At 47.4% G+C, this 16,021-nt stretch overlaps 1 protein-coding gene across 1 annotated transcript; it reads right to left on the bottom strand.

The window, feature by feature from the left end:
• Positions 1-6,701: 6,701 nt before the first annotated feature.
• On the bottom strand, positions 6,702-15,065 carry KLF15 (KLF transcription factor 15). The gene is made up of 3 exons (XM_062500840.1): positions 15,037-15,065; positions 13,531-14,658; positions 6,702-7,601 (listed from the first exon to the last, which is right to left on the bottom strand). The coding sequence occupies exons 1-3, from the start codon at positions 15,063-15,065 to the stop codon at positions 7,433-7,435; spliced, it is 1,326 nt and encodes a 441-aa protein (XP_062356824.1). The 3' UTR covers positions 6,702-7,432.
• Positions 15,066-16,021: the final 956 nt, after the last annotated feature.

Below are 16,021 nucleotides of genomic sequence, written 5' to 3'. Positions count from 1 at the left end.
TGCTAATCTCTCCTTTAGGCACGACAGAGATTGATTCACATTAAACTTCCATGGCTATTACTGATCTCGAGCCTGGATTATCTACCGGGCAGTGCCAGGGACACTGAGTGAGGGGTTAGCGCTCAGGAGCTCAGGCAGGGCAGTGCTAGAGAAGGGCAATTGGCATTTCAGTACCAAACAAAATCCACCCAATGCCTTACTAATGTGTGTTTATTTATCAGTTGTTGGAATACCAATATCCTATGAGGAGACTAAAGGTCCTGGGTGGCAGGTAAATGAACACCCTCCAGTTGTGCCATTAATTCCTAAGGAGCAAGTGGGAGAGTTTACCAGCAAACTTGTCAGCTGTAACTAACTTGGCTTTCTGAGAGGGAACAGATTGCTCATCATCCTGCACTCCCCTTCCTGCCCCAGGAGCATCTGCCACTTCCAGCAGTGCTGAGCCCACACCAGAGGCCATTTCTACACCAGCTGTGGCAGAGGTCGCATTAGAGCAAGGGGCTTCCCACATCAGCCCTGTCCCTGGATGCCCACAGGCCCTTCCCAGCTCCGTGGAGTCACAGTGTCCCAGTCAGACCCGAGCTCAGGGGAGCTGAGCTCCAGCACAGGCAGGGTCCATGGGGACACTTGCTCCAGCACTGCCACCGTCAGCACAGCCCTGCTGTTATCCCAGCCATGCTGGCTGCAGGATCACCATTCTGACATAACGAAATTTCCAAGCCCTTTGCCCTCCCTGATACATTATCTGTCACCAGGGACACAGGATCTGAATGAATCTAGCTCCGGCCAGCTCTCTAAGGTCCAGAACATGTTGTCCATGGAAAAACAACACACACCAGAGAAACAAAAAGTGAGAGACTACCTGGCTGCTGTTTATAGACTTCTCAGGAAAAGTGAGCGGTCAACGGCCAAATTCAAATACTCACATCACTCCCTTATGGAAGGTGAGTTTATTAAATGCTTGGACAATTTTCAGACCAATAGCCCAGTTCTTGTATTTGCAACCAAAATGTTGGAATAAGTAGTAGGGCTTGTACTGGGACCCACTGGACTCAGTAGGAAAGGCAGCTGCCAGAATCTTTTTTAGATACTTAACAGTAATTCTTTTTGCTTCTCTTTTTGTGGGCTACTGGACTCCACCCTCAGTCACATGCAAAACAATTCCTGGATAGATTTTTCTGCTAAATGCCTTGGACTGCTTATGGAGGTTCCTGGCTTATATGGATAAATAACATTTCTTCTTTGGAAAGTGCTAAGAATCAGCTATAGATTCAGGAGAAAAGCAGTATCATACATGAGGGACTGAGAGTGAGCAATCCCAAACCCTTCTCTTTGTGCCTGCCAACGGTCCAAGGCACAAACCTCTATTATTCACTAAACCTCCTGATGTCCTCAAGCTGCTGTTACTCCAGAGCAGTGCACAGCTGCTGCTCTGACGCTGACTGCCAGCTCAGACCTTTCTCCTGTGAAAGCAGAGCCCTTTCTGCAAAAGGAGCCCATCACTCTCTTTTTACTGGAAAAGACAGAACAGTGCCTCTTACACCACAACTTGCTCCGGCTTCTGTTTTCCTTCCTCAGCTCCCTTACAGAAAACCATAGGCCACAATTCACCTCGATTTTCTCTCCCTTGCAGAATGCATTTGAATCCAACTTGAGCAGAGCACGGGTTACCAGATGCACACCAGTGTGAGAAAGAGGGGAGCTGGCCTTCCCAACAGTTACTTGTCACTCCTGAATTTCAATCCCATTCCACCTAATGCCTTGTCTTGCTGAGCTTGGGCAGAGATGCAAACACTGCCCTCTTCTCATGATGGCCAAGCCCTTGTCAGATGTTGCTGTAGTCTTCAGGATAATTTGAACAGCAGCCTGGGGCTCAGTGAAATGCTGGCTAAGGCACACACGCTCCGCAGGCAGGATGGGTGAGCTGATGAAAGCTCTGCAGCAGATTTCTCCAGGAGGTAAAAGGTTCCTCCAGCCTTATCTCTTCAGGAGATCAGGTACTTACATGCTCTCTGAGTCAGCCTAACCACAAAACTATCAGAAAAGTAGAGCACAGTAGAGAACATGGCAAGAGATGAAGGATGTGCTCCAGCTCCAGCTGGAGGAAGACCTGCACTGATGTGGTAGAGCAGATGAAAGCTTAGACCTGTGAAACACTGAGCACTGAGGAGCTGCAAACTTCATGATCTGGATAATTTAACCAGAAGAGGCATTATTTCTCAATCCTCTGAATATTCTTCAATACCTATTTTTCACACCTCACACACCTTCAAACACCTCCCACCCCACCCACTCCCCCCAAAAATAGGCAAGAACAAAACTAAGACCCATGGAACAAGAGAGTAAAAAGCCACAAAAAAAACAAACGTCCCAGAGGGAATGAGCAAGGGAAGCCAAGGACCTGTTGGGATTTGCAGTTCCTGCCTTAGCTGGGAATTTTTTCCCCTGGATAAGCTGTGGCAGTCACTGTTTTTGGCTTGTGCTGAAGCCAGTGGGAGCTTAGCACAGCTCATTCTTTAAGAGCAATGTCTCTGAAAAACAAGCAAGCATGGCATGGCAATCGCTGAACTGAGTGAATAACGGGTTTCATAGGTGCTGTCAAAAGGAAAATCCCAGCTGGCTCCAAAGAGCTTTCTATGTGTGTTGGCAGGTCCTTGGTATTTCTCCCAGACAGGGAGGGCAGGTCTGAGCCGAGAGCCGAGTACAGCACATCCAGGCTTACATAACCCAAGGGGCCCAGGGTAATCATTAACACTGGATTATTGCCACTGGCTTTGTGCTGGAGTCACCTGGTTGTTTGGTTTAAATGTATAGTGGCCATTTAGACAAGGAGAAGGCTCCTGGCACAAGGACTTCAGTGAAAACAACCCTCAGGGAAGGCGGGAAGCAGAAGTCTGTTGCAAATATCACAGGATCTAAACTCAAGCACTCTCCCAGGGAGCCAGAGTTGCCACCTTTCATCACAGCACCCTGCTCGATGGGCTGGTTTGCTCTCCTCAAAACCACCAGGTAAAAAGCCCCCCATGTATCACAGAGTCCTTGGTCACTCCCATGTGTGGCACACCACCAAGCAAGATCTCGTTCCTCTTGCCTTGGCATCCTTCCCAAAAGCACCCATTATCAGTACAACCTGACTTTACCTATGTCCTGTCTGTATCTTTCTTTGCTTATCTGTTGTCTCACGTGTCCTAGTGCTCTTTGCCTCCTGTAACCTGCTGGGTGTTACTGCTCTGTGCTCTGTGCCACTGTCTGGGGCAAAGCAGATTTAGGACTTCTTGGTTCCGCTCCCATTTCCCTCTGTGCTGTTCTGTGGTCTCACACACATCAGTCCACTGCATTATGTTTAGCCACAGGTCGCAGAAGTCAGGTCACCTTACAGAAAGATCACTTTACTCCCATTCCTCCTGCTCTATCCTTACCTTGAGTCCTTACCTTACCTCCCCACCTGACAGCTCCTTACCTTTCCTTACACTACTCCTTCACCACTGCTTCTGACAAAGGGACTATAAACCTTTTCAAAGCACACAAAGTTCTGGCAAGCATTAGGAGCCAGATCACGACCATTTTGTGAAGGCTGTACCACTGCAAACACGTCCATTCACACCTCAGAAACCCAATTACCAAGGTTTGAAGTCAATGAGCCTTAGGCCCATGTATAACCATGCCATGCTGTGCTTTGCCATGCAGAGTTGCTGAAGCTGGGACAACTTATCTACTTGTGGCATCAAAACACTTCAATATATGTTTATCTTCAGGTAGATAAAGTCAGGCTTAAGGCAAGGCCACATTTTTCTCATGAATCAGCGAAGCCCAGCCAGGCCAGTAATTTCAGATAAAACAAACATCAAAATCTCTTTTGAAAATTTCTACTTTCGTGGGTACAAAACTCTGGAAATGTCAATAATTTCATGCATTCACAGCAGACGTGGCCCTACTCTTTTCAGCAAAATATTGCAACTCTTACATAAACTTGCATTTCCTTAAGTATTAACTGGAAAAACCCACACTATTCACACTCAAAGCCCATACTTAATACAGAAAAGAGAGAAAGGAAAAGAAAAGAGAGAGAGAATACGCATTTCATGGAAAACATTACAGGCAAAACCAGAATTCAGATCTTAGATTTTTGCCCTGCTGTGCTCCAGTAGTAGGCATTTTGCATTACTCCACTTCAACTTTAAGTATTACCTCTTGCAGAAAAATAGCAACTTCTGCCCCAGTGGTCTTGCAGGGTGAATTGCCCAACTTTACAGCAATATCAGAACTCCAGGTGAGATGGGGAAGAGACTGAGATGCTGGTTGAAATAAAGCAGCTGGTTAAATGGATGAAGTGGATAGGGTGAGAACAGAAGGGAATTGCAGATCCTCTTGGTGCAGGCTTGTTAATTAAAGCTTAAAACCGCTGTCCTGAGCACTCTGGTCTTCAAGCTACACCTCAGGAGGTAACAACAACCTGGATTGCACGGAACTTAGTCTGCCTCATGCCTCGGTCCTCTTGCCAGACTCAAAAGGATTCTCTGAGAAAAACAATCTGGGGTCTGGAGAGCCCTGGCTCATCAGCTGGCACTGTTTGGTGGCTGTTCTTCTGGGAGAGACTTTAATCCCTCAGTGCCTGTTAGTCTCAGAATGATTCTTGCTGGGAGAAGATCTGGACCCACTGCACCATTGCTCCCATGGAGACTCAGAAGTGACTTTAACACCAGTAATGTTGCTGGTTTCTTCTTCCAGGGGAGGCCAAAGCAAGCAGAAGCACAATGCAAGAGATGTCCCAGCTTGCAGATCACAAGAGCAGCGTGTTCATGCCCCTCTTGTTGCAAATGGAAGCAATGGCTTTTGCAGAACAGGGCATCTTCTCCTCAGGCCTGGGGCAATGTTTCCTACCACAGCTCCTTCACATCACTCAGGCGTGGGATTTACAGAAGAGCCAACTGGGGCACCCTGGCACCAAGACCTCTGTCATGCCCGGCCTTTCTTTAACAACCTAATCCTTTGACTACTGGTCTCATTGCTTGCTCCTTCCATCCAAGGATCACACAAGTGCAAATTAAGTCCCACAGTATCACTGTGATGCGTTATTATCCTGCTTTACAGGAAAGGGAGCTGCAGAACAGGCAGTGGAGTCCTTTGTCTTGGGTCACACAGTGAGTCACCATCAGAGTCTGAAGCAGACTTTGAAGCCCTTCCTGCTCCACACTAATCACTAAGATGGAATTCCCTCAGAACCTGCTTGCTCTACTTTATTAACCACAGTTTTACTGCATCTGTAGACCTGTTCCAGAGCAGTCAGGAGCCACGGAAGCTGTTTGTGTCCCAGCGTGGCTGCCAAGCAAGGCGTGAGGGCTCCAGTGAAGAGACAGCTGAGACATCTCGTGCCTCCCAAGAACTTTCTGAGATGAGAAAAACTGAAGATAACTTCAGAACTGATCCATCATCTCCCTGTTACACAGCACCTGAAAAGTTACATCCAGGTGAATCAAAATTTCAAGTGCTCTTGTCCTGATTACAGAGCTGGCTATAAAGGAAATTAATGAATAATAATTTCAAGGAGGGATTTAAAATTTCCATTTTCATTTTATTGTCAAAGTAAATATATTTTTATGAAGAACAAAAGAAAATATACAGAATTGTAACTTATGTACACTGGCTTTATAGGTATTTTTGTTTCCAATTTACACAAATTTGATACGTTATTAAAAGATATTTTATATAGATATGCATCTATGTACAGTTTTATTTACATACATTCATAGGATGTGATATAAACCAGTCAATAGATGATAGTTCAATTATATTAATTTCTAGAGGACAAAAGGAATGCATTCACTTTAGCCAGACCTGCTGTTCTCACGCAGCGTGGGCTCCTGCTCTGCCTAGCTCTAGGATCACACTTTCCTACTTCCCATTTTGCCAACAGAAAAGACAAACAGATGCCGTCTGCGAATGGAAAGGAAATGCAACATCCATTATAAAATCATTCCTAATTACTGAATTCTATTTTCTTCTAAAGCTTCTTACAATCGCCAGAGTTCAAAAGGAAAAACAAAACAAGAAACACAAATAAAATCACTTGCCTGCTGCCATCTGATTATTTGCTTAAATTCCCTTCTTAGCCAGCTATCACACAAATTTGTTTCTTTTGGCTGCTGTTCTCACCCATTCGCCCACCCCAGCTGCATGGAGCTCTGACATGGCTGTGGGGAGGGAGAGGATTAGCACTGAGGATCAGCCCTAGACCTCCACGTCACAGTGCGGTCCCACCAGGTCACGGTTCCTCCCCCTCTCCCTGGGCACAGGCACATCCTACAGACCCTGCCAGCAAGCAGAGACTCAGCTCCAACCAGCCAGGCTTGACTCACAGTGTGTGTGTGGGGATGCCCGGTGCTCACCAGGCACCCCAGGACTGGGGCTCTGGTTTCTCCCCCCAGACCACACGAGAGGGCAGGAGCAGAGCTCAGAGGCTCTCACAAACACCTTCGTGCTGCTCTGTGGGCATTCAGCAGCTCTTCTGCTGAAGAGAGTGGGTGCTGCAAACCAGCCTCGAAGGAAAGCAGCGTCCTTTGGCACCTGGGCATCCTTTCACCCCTTGGCAGCACAGGACAGAAGCACACACACAGTTCCAGAGGCTCTGCTCCAAGCCATTCCGTCCAGCCTGAGCTTCTGGGTTTGCTTGGGGCATGTCTTTGCTTAAATATATATATATACACACACACACACACAGATATATATATATATATGTATGTATGTATGTATGTATGTATGAATATGTGTACATAAATATTTATATATAGCCCTAGCCACCGGAGAGGTAAATGTGAGCTGGGAAAATCAGAGATGCATGGAGGCACATTCCAGTGCTCTCCAAGCCTTGTTTCCCCCTATCCTCAACTCCCACTGTTCCTCCTCCTATGGCCAGCCCCTACAAATCCTTGGCTCAGGCGACCCAAAAACAAAGGAGTTGTTTTCATTTCAAAAGGAATTTGCTGTTTCCAAACTGGACAAATAGAGCAGCTTAATAAAAATTCACAATGAGTGGCCTGTACATGAGCAAAGCCCTCAGGAATGCCAGGGCTATAATTAACTAGCAGCAAGCAACTTTTACATTTTCCTGTGCAGCAGAAAACAGCTAAAAATAAAACACTGTAATTTCCAAAAGAAGCAGCAGCAAAGGAGAGACAGATAGAAGGAAAGGAAAATAATATCCTTAAAAGAAAAAAAAAATAAAAGGAAGAAGCACCCCACTCTCCTCTCCTGACCCAAAAAGAGCTTCATTCCCAAATCATCTTTGAAGGACGTGGGGCACTCAAACATGGTGGCATCAAGTAACAGCATTGACTGTTCTGTGGAGACAAATAAATTATCACTAGAAATGTAGTGAGCAAAGTGCTGTCATCGCAGTTGTAGGATGGCTGGTGGGAAGGGGGAGCAGGACCCGTCAGTTCACGGAGCGGACGGAGCGGTTGCTGCGTGGGAACCGGTGCACCTTGACGTGCTTGGACAAGTGGTCACTTCGAGCAAACTTCTTCTCACAGACTGGACACTGGTAGGGTTTGACCCCTGAGTGGGAGCGCCTGTGCCGGGACAGCTCATCTGACCTGGAGAACCTGCAAGAGGGGAGAAGACTTTTCAGATAAATGGGGGTTTATAATGCTAAGCCTCTGACAGCAAGTTAAAAAATGTCCCCTCGGGTTACTGGGAGACTCCAGGAGGTGAGAAGGACACACAGCAGGGCTGGGCTGGTGCCAGCCTGCAGGCAGCAGCAGTGGTGGAACCACACAAGTACCAACCTCAGCCGTGTCAGCCCTGCACTCAGGGCAATGCACGGAGGCAATGTTTGCACCAGCCTTGCCTGGACCCCATACCATGGGTACGGCTGGACAAACAGCACTGCTCCCAATCCCCCTGCCAGTCCCCTCCAAAGCCACCCCCGCCTTCTGTCTCCTGCAAATCCAAGCACAGACTCCTCAAGCAGAGACAACACCCACTGTCCTGCAGGTAAGATCTGCTTCCAGCTCCCAATGACATGAGCACAACAGACACCCCCTAAGTGCACCCAGTTTGAGAGGGATTCTAGATAAATCCAGCTATAGCTACCTAGAAACAACATGACTTATCAGATCCAGATGAAAAATTGGCTTCTCTGTGTGCTCCTGCAGGCTAAATAAAGAGTCATTAACAGTACCAGAGATGCTCAGCATCTCAACAGCTGAAATTCAGGTGGGCCTCAATGGCCATTAGCATAATTATTTGCATAGTTAGCATGAGTAAATTAAATCAAGAATGAGCCTTTAATTACCAAAATGTATTCCGCAGTCTTTTGAATGTTAGATATTTTCCGCCTTCTGTCTCCACAGAAAAATCCCCAAATAGCCACCATGAGTCTCTTAGGCTTTATTGATCCCAAATTAGCTAATCCTTTAGTCTTAAGAGCAGGGCTGATTCTATTTACACTTTGGACATGACTGGGAAACAGAGGGTTAATTAACAATGTCACACTAAAACAGCCCTGTCCAGATGGGTACAAAAAATTTGCTGCCTGACAAAGGGCAATTAAGTGTTTTGTTGCCAGAGCAGTAACAAAGAGCAGCACAGAAAGAGAGCTTGCAAGAAATGGTATCAGCTGTTTATTTACAATAAATAAGTGAAGTCATGGGCACTAGCTGAAAAAATTGGGGAAAGAACATGTAGAAAAATGTGCCCTTCTGGAGCAAAATATCACATCACCAACAGAGCAAATAGGCTATTTTTATGAAACAGAGAAAACAGGACTGCTGGGCTCCTATGAATAAATCCCCCATGCAAGAAAAGTAAGTTTCCACATAAAGGTTTTAATTAGCTCTGATCTCCTGCCAACAGTTGAGGACCAGGGCACAGGCACTGGGAAAGCTGGTAATGGTTTCCTCAATTCTGCAGCCCTTCAGCCTGGTCATGTCCCCCAGAGAGCACTCAGCCTGTGGAAAGCAGATGCAGGCATACACCATGGGTAAGATACAGTGTGGACACATCTCTCCCAGGGGCATTTCTAGGGGAGATTCTTTCACCTATTCACTTGCTTTTCTTCCTTCCCTTGCTCTGGTATCCTCATAGTGAAAGAGTCAAATGTCAAATTTTCCATGATGAAAGGCAGTTGTTATGGAACTGTCAATCTGCTCCTTGTCTGGGATGTGTCTTCTTCATAAAGTCTAGGACAGAAGTTTCTCTTCATGCCTTCTACTTGCATGTTTGCTTTCTCTAACGCCCCTGGTCCTTTCAGCCATAGCTTCCCAAAAACATAGACTGGACCTGGGAGAAGCAGGGTCAGGGATTTCTCCCAAGTCCTTAGCAGGGAGCTAGTCCCAGTGCCAGATCCCTGTAGGGATGCTCTTGTAGGGCTATGGGTGAGTGGGCCTGGAGAGTGTAGCATGCTGCCCGTGCAGGCTGCCTCAACAGGACTGAGTGTTGGAAAGGAACAGACCTGTGCCAAGGAACACACCTGTGCCACGTTCAGGGAAAAGAGAGAGCAGAGAGGGAAAGACACTTTTGCAAAGAGCCATCCTCTTACATACAGACTTCAAAGAAGCAAAACCAGTGGTGGCTGGGCTGCCTTCTCCTGTGCCCTTGGCCATTAAGGTCACCATCTGCAACAGAAGTGCAGTAGCACTTGGCTAATCCTGTACAAGAGCTTCACAAGTGCATTTCGAGGGGAATTGCATGGATGGTGGGGAGAAAGAGGCGCATGTCAGGAATGAGCTTGGATGAGTTCATCTGATAAAAATACACTCTGCCTCATAACGATGTCCTTAGCTGAAGAGGCAGGAATGTTGCAACACTGTTCCCCAGCAGTGACGGAAAGATCAACTTACAGAGCCCACAGAAATAAACCTCAAGCTGTCTGTGTGTTTACAAAAAAACAACGCAAAGGTTAGGACAAGGAAGCTGAGAGGATCTGGCGGTCTGGCTCTGCAGTTAAATATCTGCAACACGCTCTGGCACTGAGATCAACCCCAAAAAAGTGGAAAAAAATCCACTGTGGAAAGCAAAATTAAAAAAAAAAGAAAAAGGAAATCCCAAGGAATACCTCACTACTGTTGCTGGCATTTCCAGAAGGATTCCTCCTTCAAAGGAAAAGTGAAGGGATCTGGGAAATCCCACAGCAGCTAAAAGAGCTGTCATCCTTCTATCTGGCGGGACCCCAAGGGACTGTAACTACATCTCCCTTGAAGAAAAATCCTAGAGCTCCCTGATGTGTGGGACGTGTCCTGTGTCTCCCAGTGATATGGGGACATTCCTATGTGGCTCATGGGGCAAGAAAGGTCAATAGCTTCAGCCTGCTATCCTGGTCCCTGCCAAGGCCACCAGCCATTGAGACCAACTCAGGCTGTAACTCTCCTCCACGGTGGAAGGGAGGCTCTAGATTGATCCATCCTGCCCATCCCCAGATCTTTCCTACAAGAAACCAGCACAGCTCCTGTGTACCCATCATCCCCTTGCACAGCAGCAGCAAGAAAAGCCACTGCAAGGTGCCTGCCCCGCCTCACATGTGGTACTGCTCATGGTCACTCAGGCAAGCCTTTAAACGCTCCCTGCCAAACGAGACAGAGCTTAGGGGCTGTGCTGTCACCTGTGGAGCCTGCAGCCAGAAGATGCAGTTGGCATTAAAAGGCCATTGCCTCATCCCCCAGCCTTGCAGCAGCTGCAGATTTGCACAGTGCTGTGCTAGGGAGGGCAGGCAGGAACTTCTCCTGCTCTGTGCCATAACACAGCTGCTGGGACCAGCCCACACTGCAGCTCAGCTCTTTGGCCTGAGCAGGGCTAACCAGAACCTGTGGGGTGCCAAAGGTGGAAGGTGGCATGACACAGATGGGTGCCCTGACCCATCGAGGGAACACAACGGGTCACTGGCCAGATGAGCACCACTCTGCAGACTGCCAAAACCAGCCCTTGCCCCGTGCTTAGGAAGGGCACAGGCGAGCAGGGTTCAGCCTCCATCAGAGGTGCTAGGCATCTCCAGCCATCCTAGGGGTTAGCAAAAGGGTTTGGTGAATGCACGCTCCAAACCTAGTGAATTTAAAACATCATAGCAGGGCTGCACAGAGAGCCGAGGAACCTTTAACCCTCCCACTGAGCTCAGGCACTTTGTGCTAGGCAACACTTTGTTTTGGTTTTGAAATTACTATCTCTAGTGAGGTCAGCTCTTAAGTGTCTTCAGTGAAAAAATAAATACACAAGCACAAGAGTGCAGGGAAAAGATGGGGAAAGAAGCGCCCAGCAGTGTTTTAGTGCTTAAATTCATCTGGGATTATGTAGACCTGGGAGCAAACAGAGTGGCCAGATGCATTGGACTTAAGTCATGTGAGATTTAAGTCACAGCTCTCACTGAACTTCTGAAAAGGTAAACATGGTTTATTGATGAAAGGGGACTGAGTAATTCAATGCTCAGTTGGGTCTGGCCTTTGATGTGGGAGCAGCACGCAGGAGATGTGCAGCAATCTCAGGCTGGTGCTAAGGATTGCTGTGAGCACAGGAGGCAGCCCCCAAACACAGCCTCTCCTGCTGGCTGTAAACTTCTCTTGTAGCAGAGCCCTTCCAAAGTTTGGGGATTTCAGGGTTTGGGATTGCAGCCCAGGCTGTGAAATTCAACAAGACAAACAGCAAAAGAGTTTGAAAAGCCCTTTGAGCAGCTATTTGTGGACAAGACGCGTGTTCTTCATTATGAAGGTGATTGATTTCTCATTCCTGCTGGGCTCATTTTTAGAAAGTTGCGGTGGCTAAAAGGGTGCTCCAAGTTGCAGGACCTGCACTGCTTTTGGCCCACCAGCATCCTGCTTTTGATGTAAACCATTCACTGCAACACTTTGAGAGAGAGGCACCTGTTGTAAATTTAATCATCCTTTATCACTTAATATTTTTCCTCAGTGTTCCACTTGGTTTTGTACCTTTGTATCTGGAACACCAGCTTTGTGATAAGACAGAGCTGGAGAAGGTCATTCACAGGCAATGCTTCTGGCTCCTGATCTTGAGCCACAAAAGTAACTGGAAGTGCTGGTACAAATCTCAGCGTGGATAAGACAAACCCTCACGTGCCACCTGCATTTGTCACAGAAAGGGGAGCTGTGCCCACATCCCAGCTCAAGGAAAGTCAACGTGACACCCATAGGCACATCTGCTGCCCATGCACACGTACTCTGGCAACCAAATAAACAGCAGCAAGTGCCTGTACTGCAAGTCAGGAGCAACCAGCCCACAGTTTCTGGGATCAATTAGCTGAAAAATGCAGCTTTTGTGAGAGGGCATCTTGAGCAGCAACAAACTGAGCTCATAAGAAGTGCTGCCAGGACAACAGGAAACAAATCACCACTAGTTCGTAGACAACCATAATCTGATCTCCTCAGCCCTTCTGAGGAGCAAACTTCAGACTGGTCTAGCTGGGGAAGAGAGGGTTCATCTCCACTGTGACCTTTTCCCTCAAACCAACCCAGCCATCTCTAACTGCTGCATGTCTCGCATACTTGCATTTTTACACAACACTCTCCTGTTACTTTTTACCTCATCTGTTGCCCATGATCACAACCCATTTTCTCATTAGGCATTGCTCACTGAAGCTCTGCAGCATATTATTTGTAGGAAATTCAGTTAAATTTAAGACAAGGTAGTTAAGATTATATTTTCTCCCATCATTGTGGTGCTGTACATTAGCACTTGCCAGCAGGCAAGTCAGTAATACAGCTAATTGGAAAGAGGGAGGAAGGCACCTGTCAATGTTTCCTTAAAATTAAAAGTGGATATTTTTTTAAAATACTACATTTTCAGGTAATATTGAAAATAAAATATTTTTTTAAATCCCTCTGCAAAACATTTTCTCAATCAAATCTCCAATCTTTCATTCAAGCAATACTTAACTCCACCTCAGCCTTCTGGTTATGTTGTTACATCTGACAGCTTTTTTGCAACTTTGAGTGGCACCCACGCATTTTTGTGAATCAAGACAGAGAATAAAACCCAGAATATGCCAGAGTGTCACTGCCAGCAATTTCAGAAGGAGTGGGATGGAGTGCATTTTCTATGAAAGTGCACAGAATACTGCTTTTAACCACACTTGCTTATCACAGCCCTTCCCTGAGCACATTTAGTCCCACACAGGGCTGTGCACAGCAATTCTGCCCTAAACCATCCAGTTCACTCAGCCTCAGCTAGTGCCAGCCACGGGTCTGCTGGGGCTGGTGTGCTGCAACCACACCAATGCAAACACAAGGTCTTACCTGTCATAACAAGCTTAATCTGACCCTCTAGAATGAAACACAAATTATGATGGACTGCTTTTCTCTTTTTTTAAGACACTAAAACTGCTGGTGCCAGCAGGTGATGCTGTGCTATTTAGTTTATCAAAACCCCTGGGTTACCTAACAGGAAGAAAAAGGTTTTCATTGTCAAACCAACCCGTTCTGGCCATACAAACAGTTTATAAATCAGAGTACAAACCTGCTTGTTCAGCAAGTTAGGTCAAGTGAGCAAAAAGGGGAAGGGGGACTGGGCAGAGCTGCAGCCAGTACTGACCTCCATCCACAACCCGGCCACGTGCACGCAAAGGGCTTTTCTCCTGTGTGCCTCCTCAGGTGGGCTTTCAAATGGCTGCTTTTCGTGTACATCTTGGTGCAACCAGGAAAAGAACATTTATGCATTTTAATGAGTTCAGCTGCGGGGTTCTTTTGAAATTTCTGGCCCATGATGATTCCCGTCTGCCCCTGGATCATGCCTCCTGGCCCAATTGGCTTGGCAGCAATGGGGACGGGAGCAATGCGGACAAATTTAGAGGACAAGTTCAAATTGGATGACTGAACTATCTGAGGCACAAGGGCAAATGTCTGTCCTTGGATGTTGACTAGGAGCTGTGCAATTTTAATGTTCTCCTGTGCTGGTCCTTGGGAGCTGGGGCTCGTGTTGGACTCCTGTTTGATCTGCACAGGCTGAATTTGGAGCATAACCGGTATTCCATTCTCTAGGGTCATCCCTCCATTTGAAACTTGGCCACCTTCTGTGGTGCTGGTCAACTGTTCACTTTTGCTCTCTTTTAAAGTAGCACTGGGTAACATATGTTCTTTTTGCTGCAGCGAAGCAACAGAAACCTGGCTGCAAGCTCTCAAGTCCTTGGTCTCGCTTTTAGGTCTTTCTTTGAGCTCCAAGTCCATGTTCTCCTCCAAAAACTCCTCAATTTCCTCAAGCGTGGGCTGAAATGGTCCTGAGTCTTCCATATCCACGGGAAATTCAGGCAACCTAAAGTACTCCTCTTTCACTATTGGCTGAAGTCTCCTTTTGTCCCACCATGATGCAGTGGTGTTCCCCAAAGATGCCTGGGACAATAAATAGTCTAAGATACTGTCCTGACTTTCTGCACTGGATGTGCTTCCATAGCTGGAGCTGAGGACCTGGGAGTCAGGGCTGGAACAAGAACAAAAGCTGGACGAGTCACTGTCATCTTCTGACAGGGGAGAGGGCAGCATTTGGTAGGACCTCACGCCTGCTGTCATGTCCCCAAAGTAACCAAGAGAAGATCTTGTGGATGAAAAGGATTCATCAGTAGGCAGCAAGTGATCCACCATTCCTGGATGATCTCTTAAGGATATCCCAACAGCATATACCAGGCAGCCAAAGTTCAGGTGGGAGCCTGAGTGCAGGAAAACAAAACAGCAACAGTCAGAAGTTGGTTTAATCATTTATCTCCATGAACTGAAGCTCGTAAAACCTTCTAATCCACAGGAAAGTCCAGAGCATCCAGCCTCCCTGGGTACACAGGCTGCTACAAGCTTTGATATGTCTGCACCACCCCTCTAAGAACTGTCAGGGCTGAAGCATTTTGCAGGATTGCACCACATATTTGCAAAAGAATGCTGTCAGAAATCATTTCCCAACCGTGTGTGCTCCAGATTTACAGCTCCCTTACAGAATATTACCGGCAAGAGAAAACAAATAACGAGCTTTCACCTAGCAGTGAAATCCAGAGCCAAAGAAGGGAATAAGAAGAAAAAATGAAGTGTTGAAATTTTAACCACCAAAAAGAAACAAATAAAAAAAAGTTTATTGCTGGTGGCCATAAAATGCAAATCCTTTCCCTATCTTGTAGCTTTCCATCAACCTTATTTTTAACTTCTTCAGTTCTGCAAATATAGACTGTTCAGCATAATGCAAGGATCAATCTGGCAGGAGCCAAAAATATTTACTGTGCTTCAGCATTTACAAGGCGGATTTTCCCCTCCAGATGTAATGAATCAGTGTGCCAACGTCATCATCACCTGCACTGTCCTTAATAAGGCTGGCACTGCATTGAGTTAATTACCGTGCCCTGGCTGCCAGCTGGGGGCTGGTTTCACCCTCCGCTCCACACTCCTCTCTCCGGGGCAGCGGCGAGCTGAGCTCCGTGCCAGCTGTGGGAGCGGGAGGGATGCTCGGGAGCGGGAGGGATGCTCGGGAGCGGGAGGGATGCTCGGGGCCGGGAGGGATGCTCGGGGCCGGGAGGGATGCTCGGGGGCCGGGAGGGATGCTCGGGGCCGGGAGGGATGCTCGGGGCCGGGAGGGATGCTCGGGGCCGGGAGGGATGCTCGGGAGCGGCATCCCGAGCTGCCCTCGCCCGTGCTGAGGAGCGAGCGGGCAGCATCCCACCGATCCTGGCTCACGTGAGCCCTAATCCCGCTCCAAACCCAGGACAGGAGCCTCAGCGCAGCGCCCCTCAGTGCTTGCTGACAGCCGCGATCGCCCAGCGCTCCACCAGCTAAAACAAACTTCCTAGAAAGGCGCCTGGGGAGGGGGAGGCAGGAGGGACATCAATTATTTTTTTTATTCCCCCATCTCCCCGAGGGGGAAAAAAAATTGCTTACGGGTGGAGATTGTATCCCTTAGAGAGCAAACGCAGAGACCTCGGGATAGAGCAAACACTGGCCCTCAGTCATTTGCTCAAGGTGACTGATTGAAAACAGAGCTGTACATGTGCATAATAAAACTCTGTCTGTGGAAGGTATGTGGGCTGCAGAGATAGAAGTCATTCGAACAGCCT

The sequence above is a fragment of the Cinclus cinclus genome, chromosome 12 (assembly GCF_963662255.1).
Source record: "Cinclus cinclus chromosome 12, bCinCin1.1, whole genome shotgun sequence".
Classification (NCBI taxonomy): Eukaryota; Metazoa; Chordata; class Aves; order Passeriformes; family Cinclidae; genus Cinclus; species Cinclus cinclus.
Note: the sequence above shows the minus strand (reverse complement) of the source record. Positions and strands in the feature narration are given on the sequence as shown.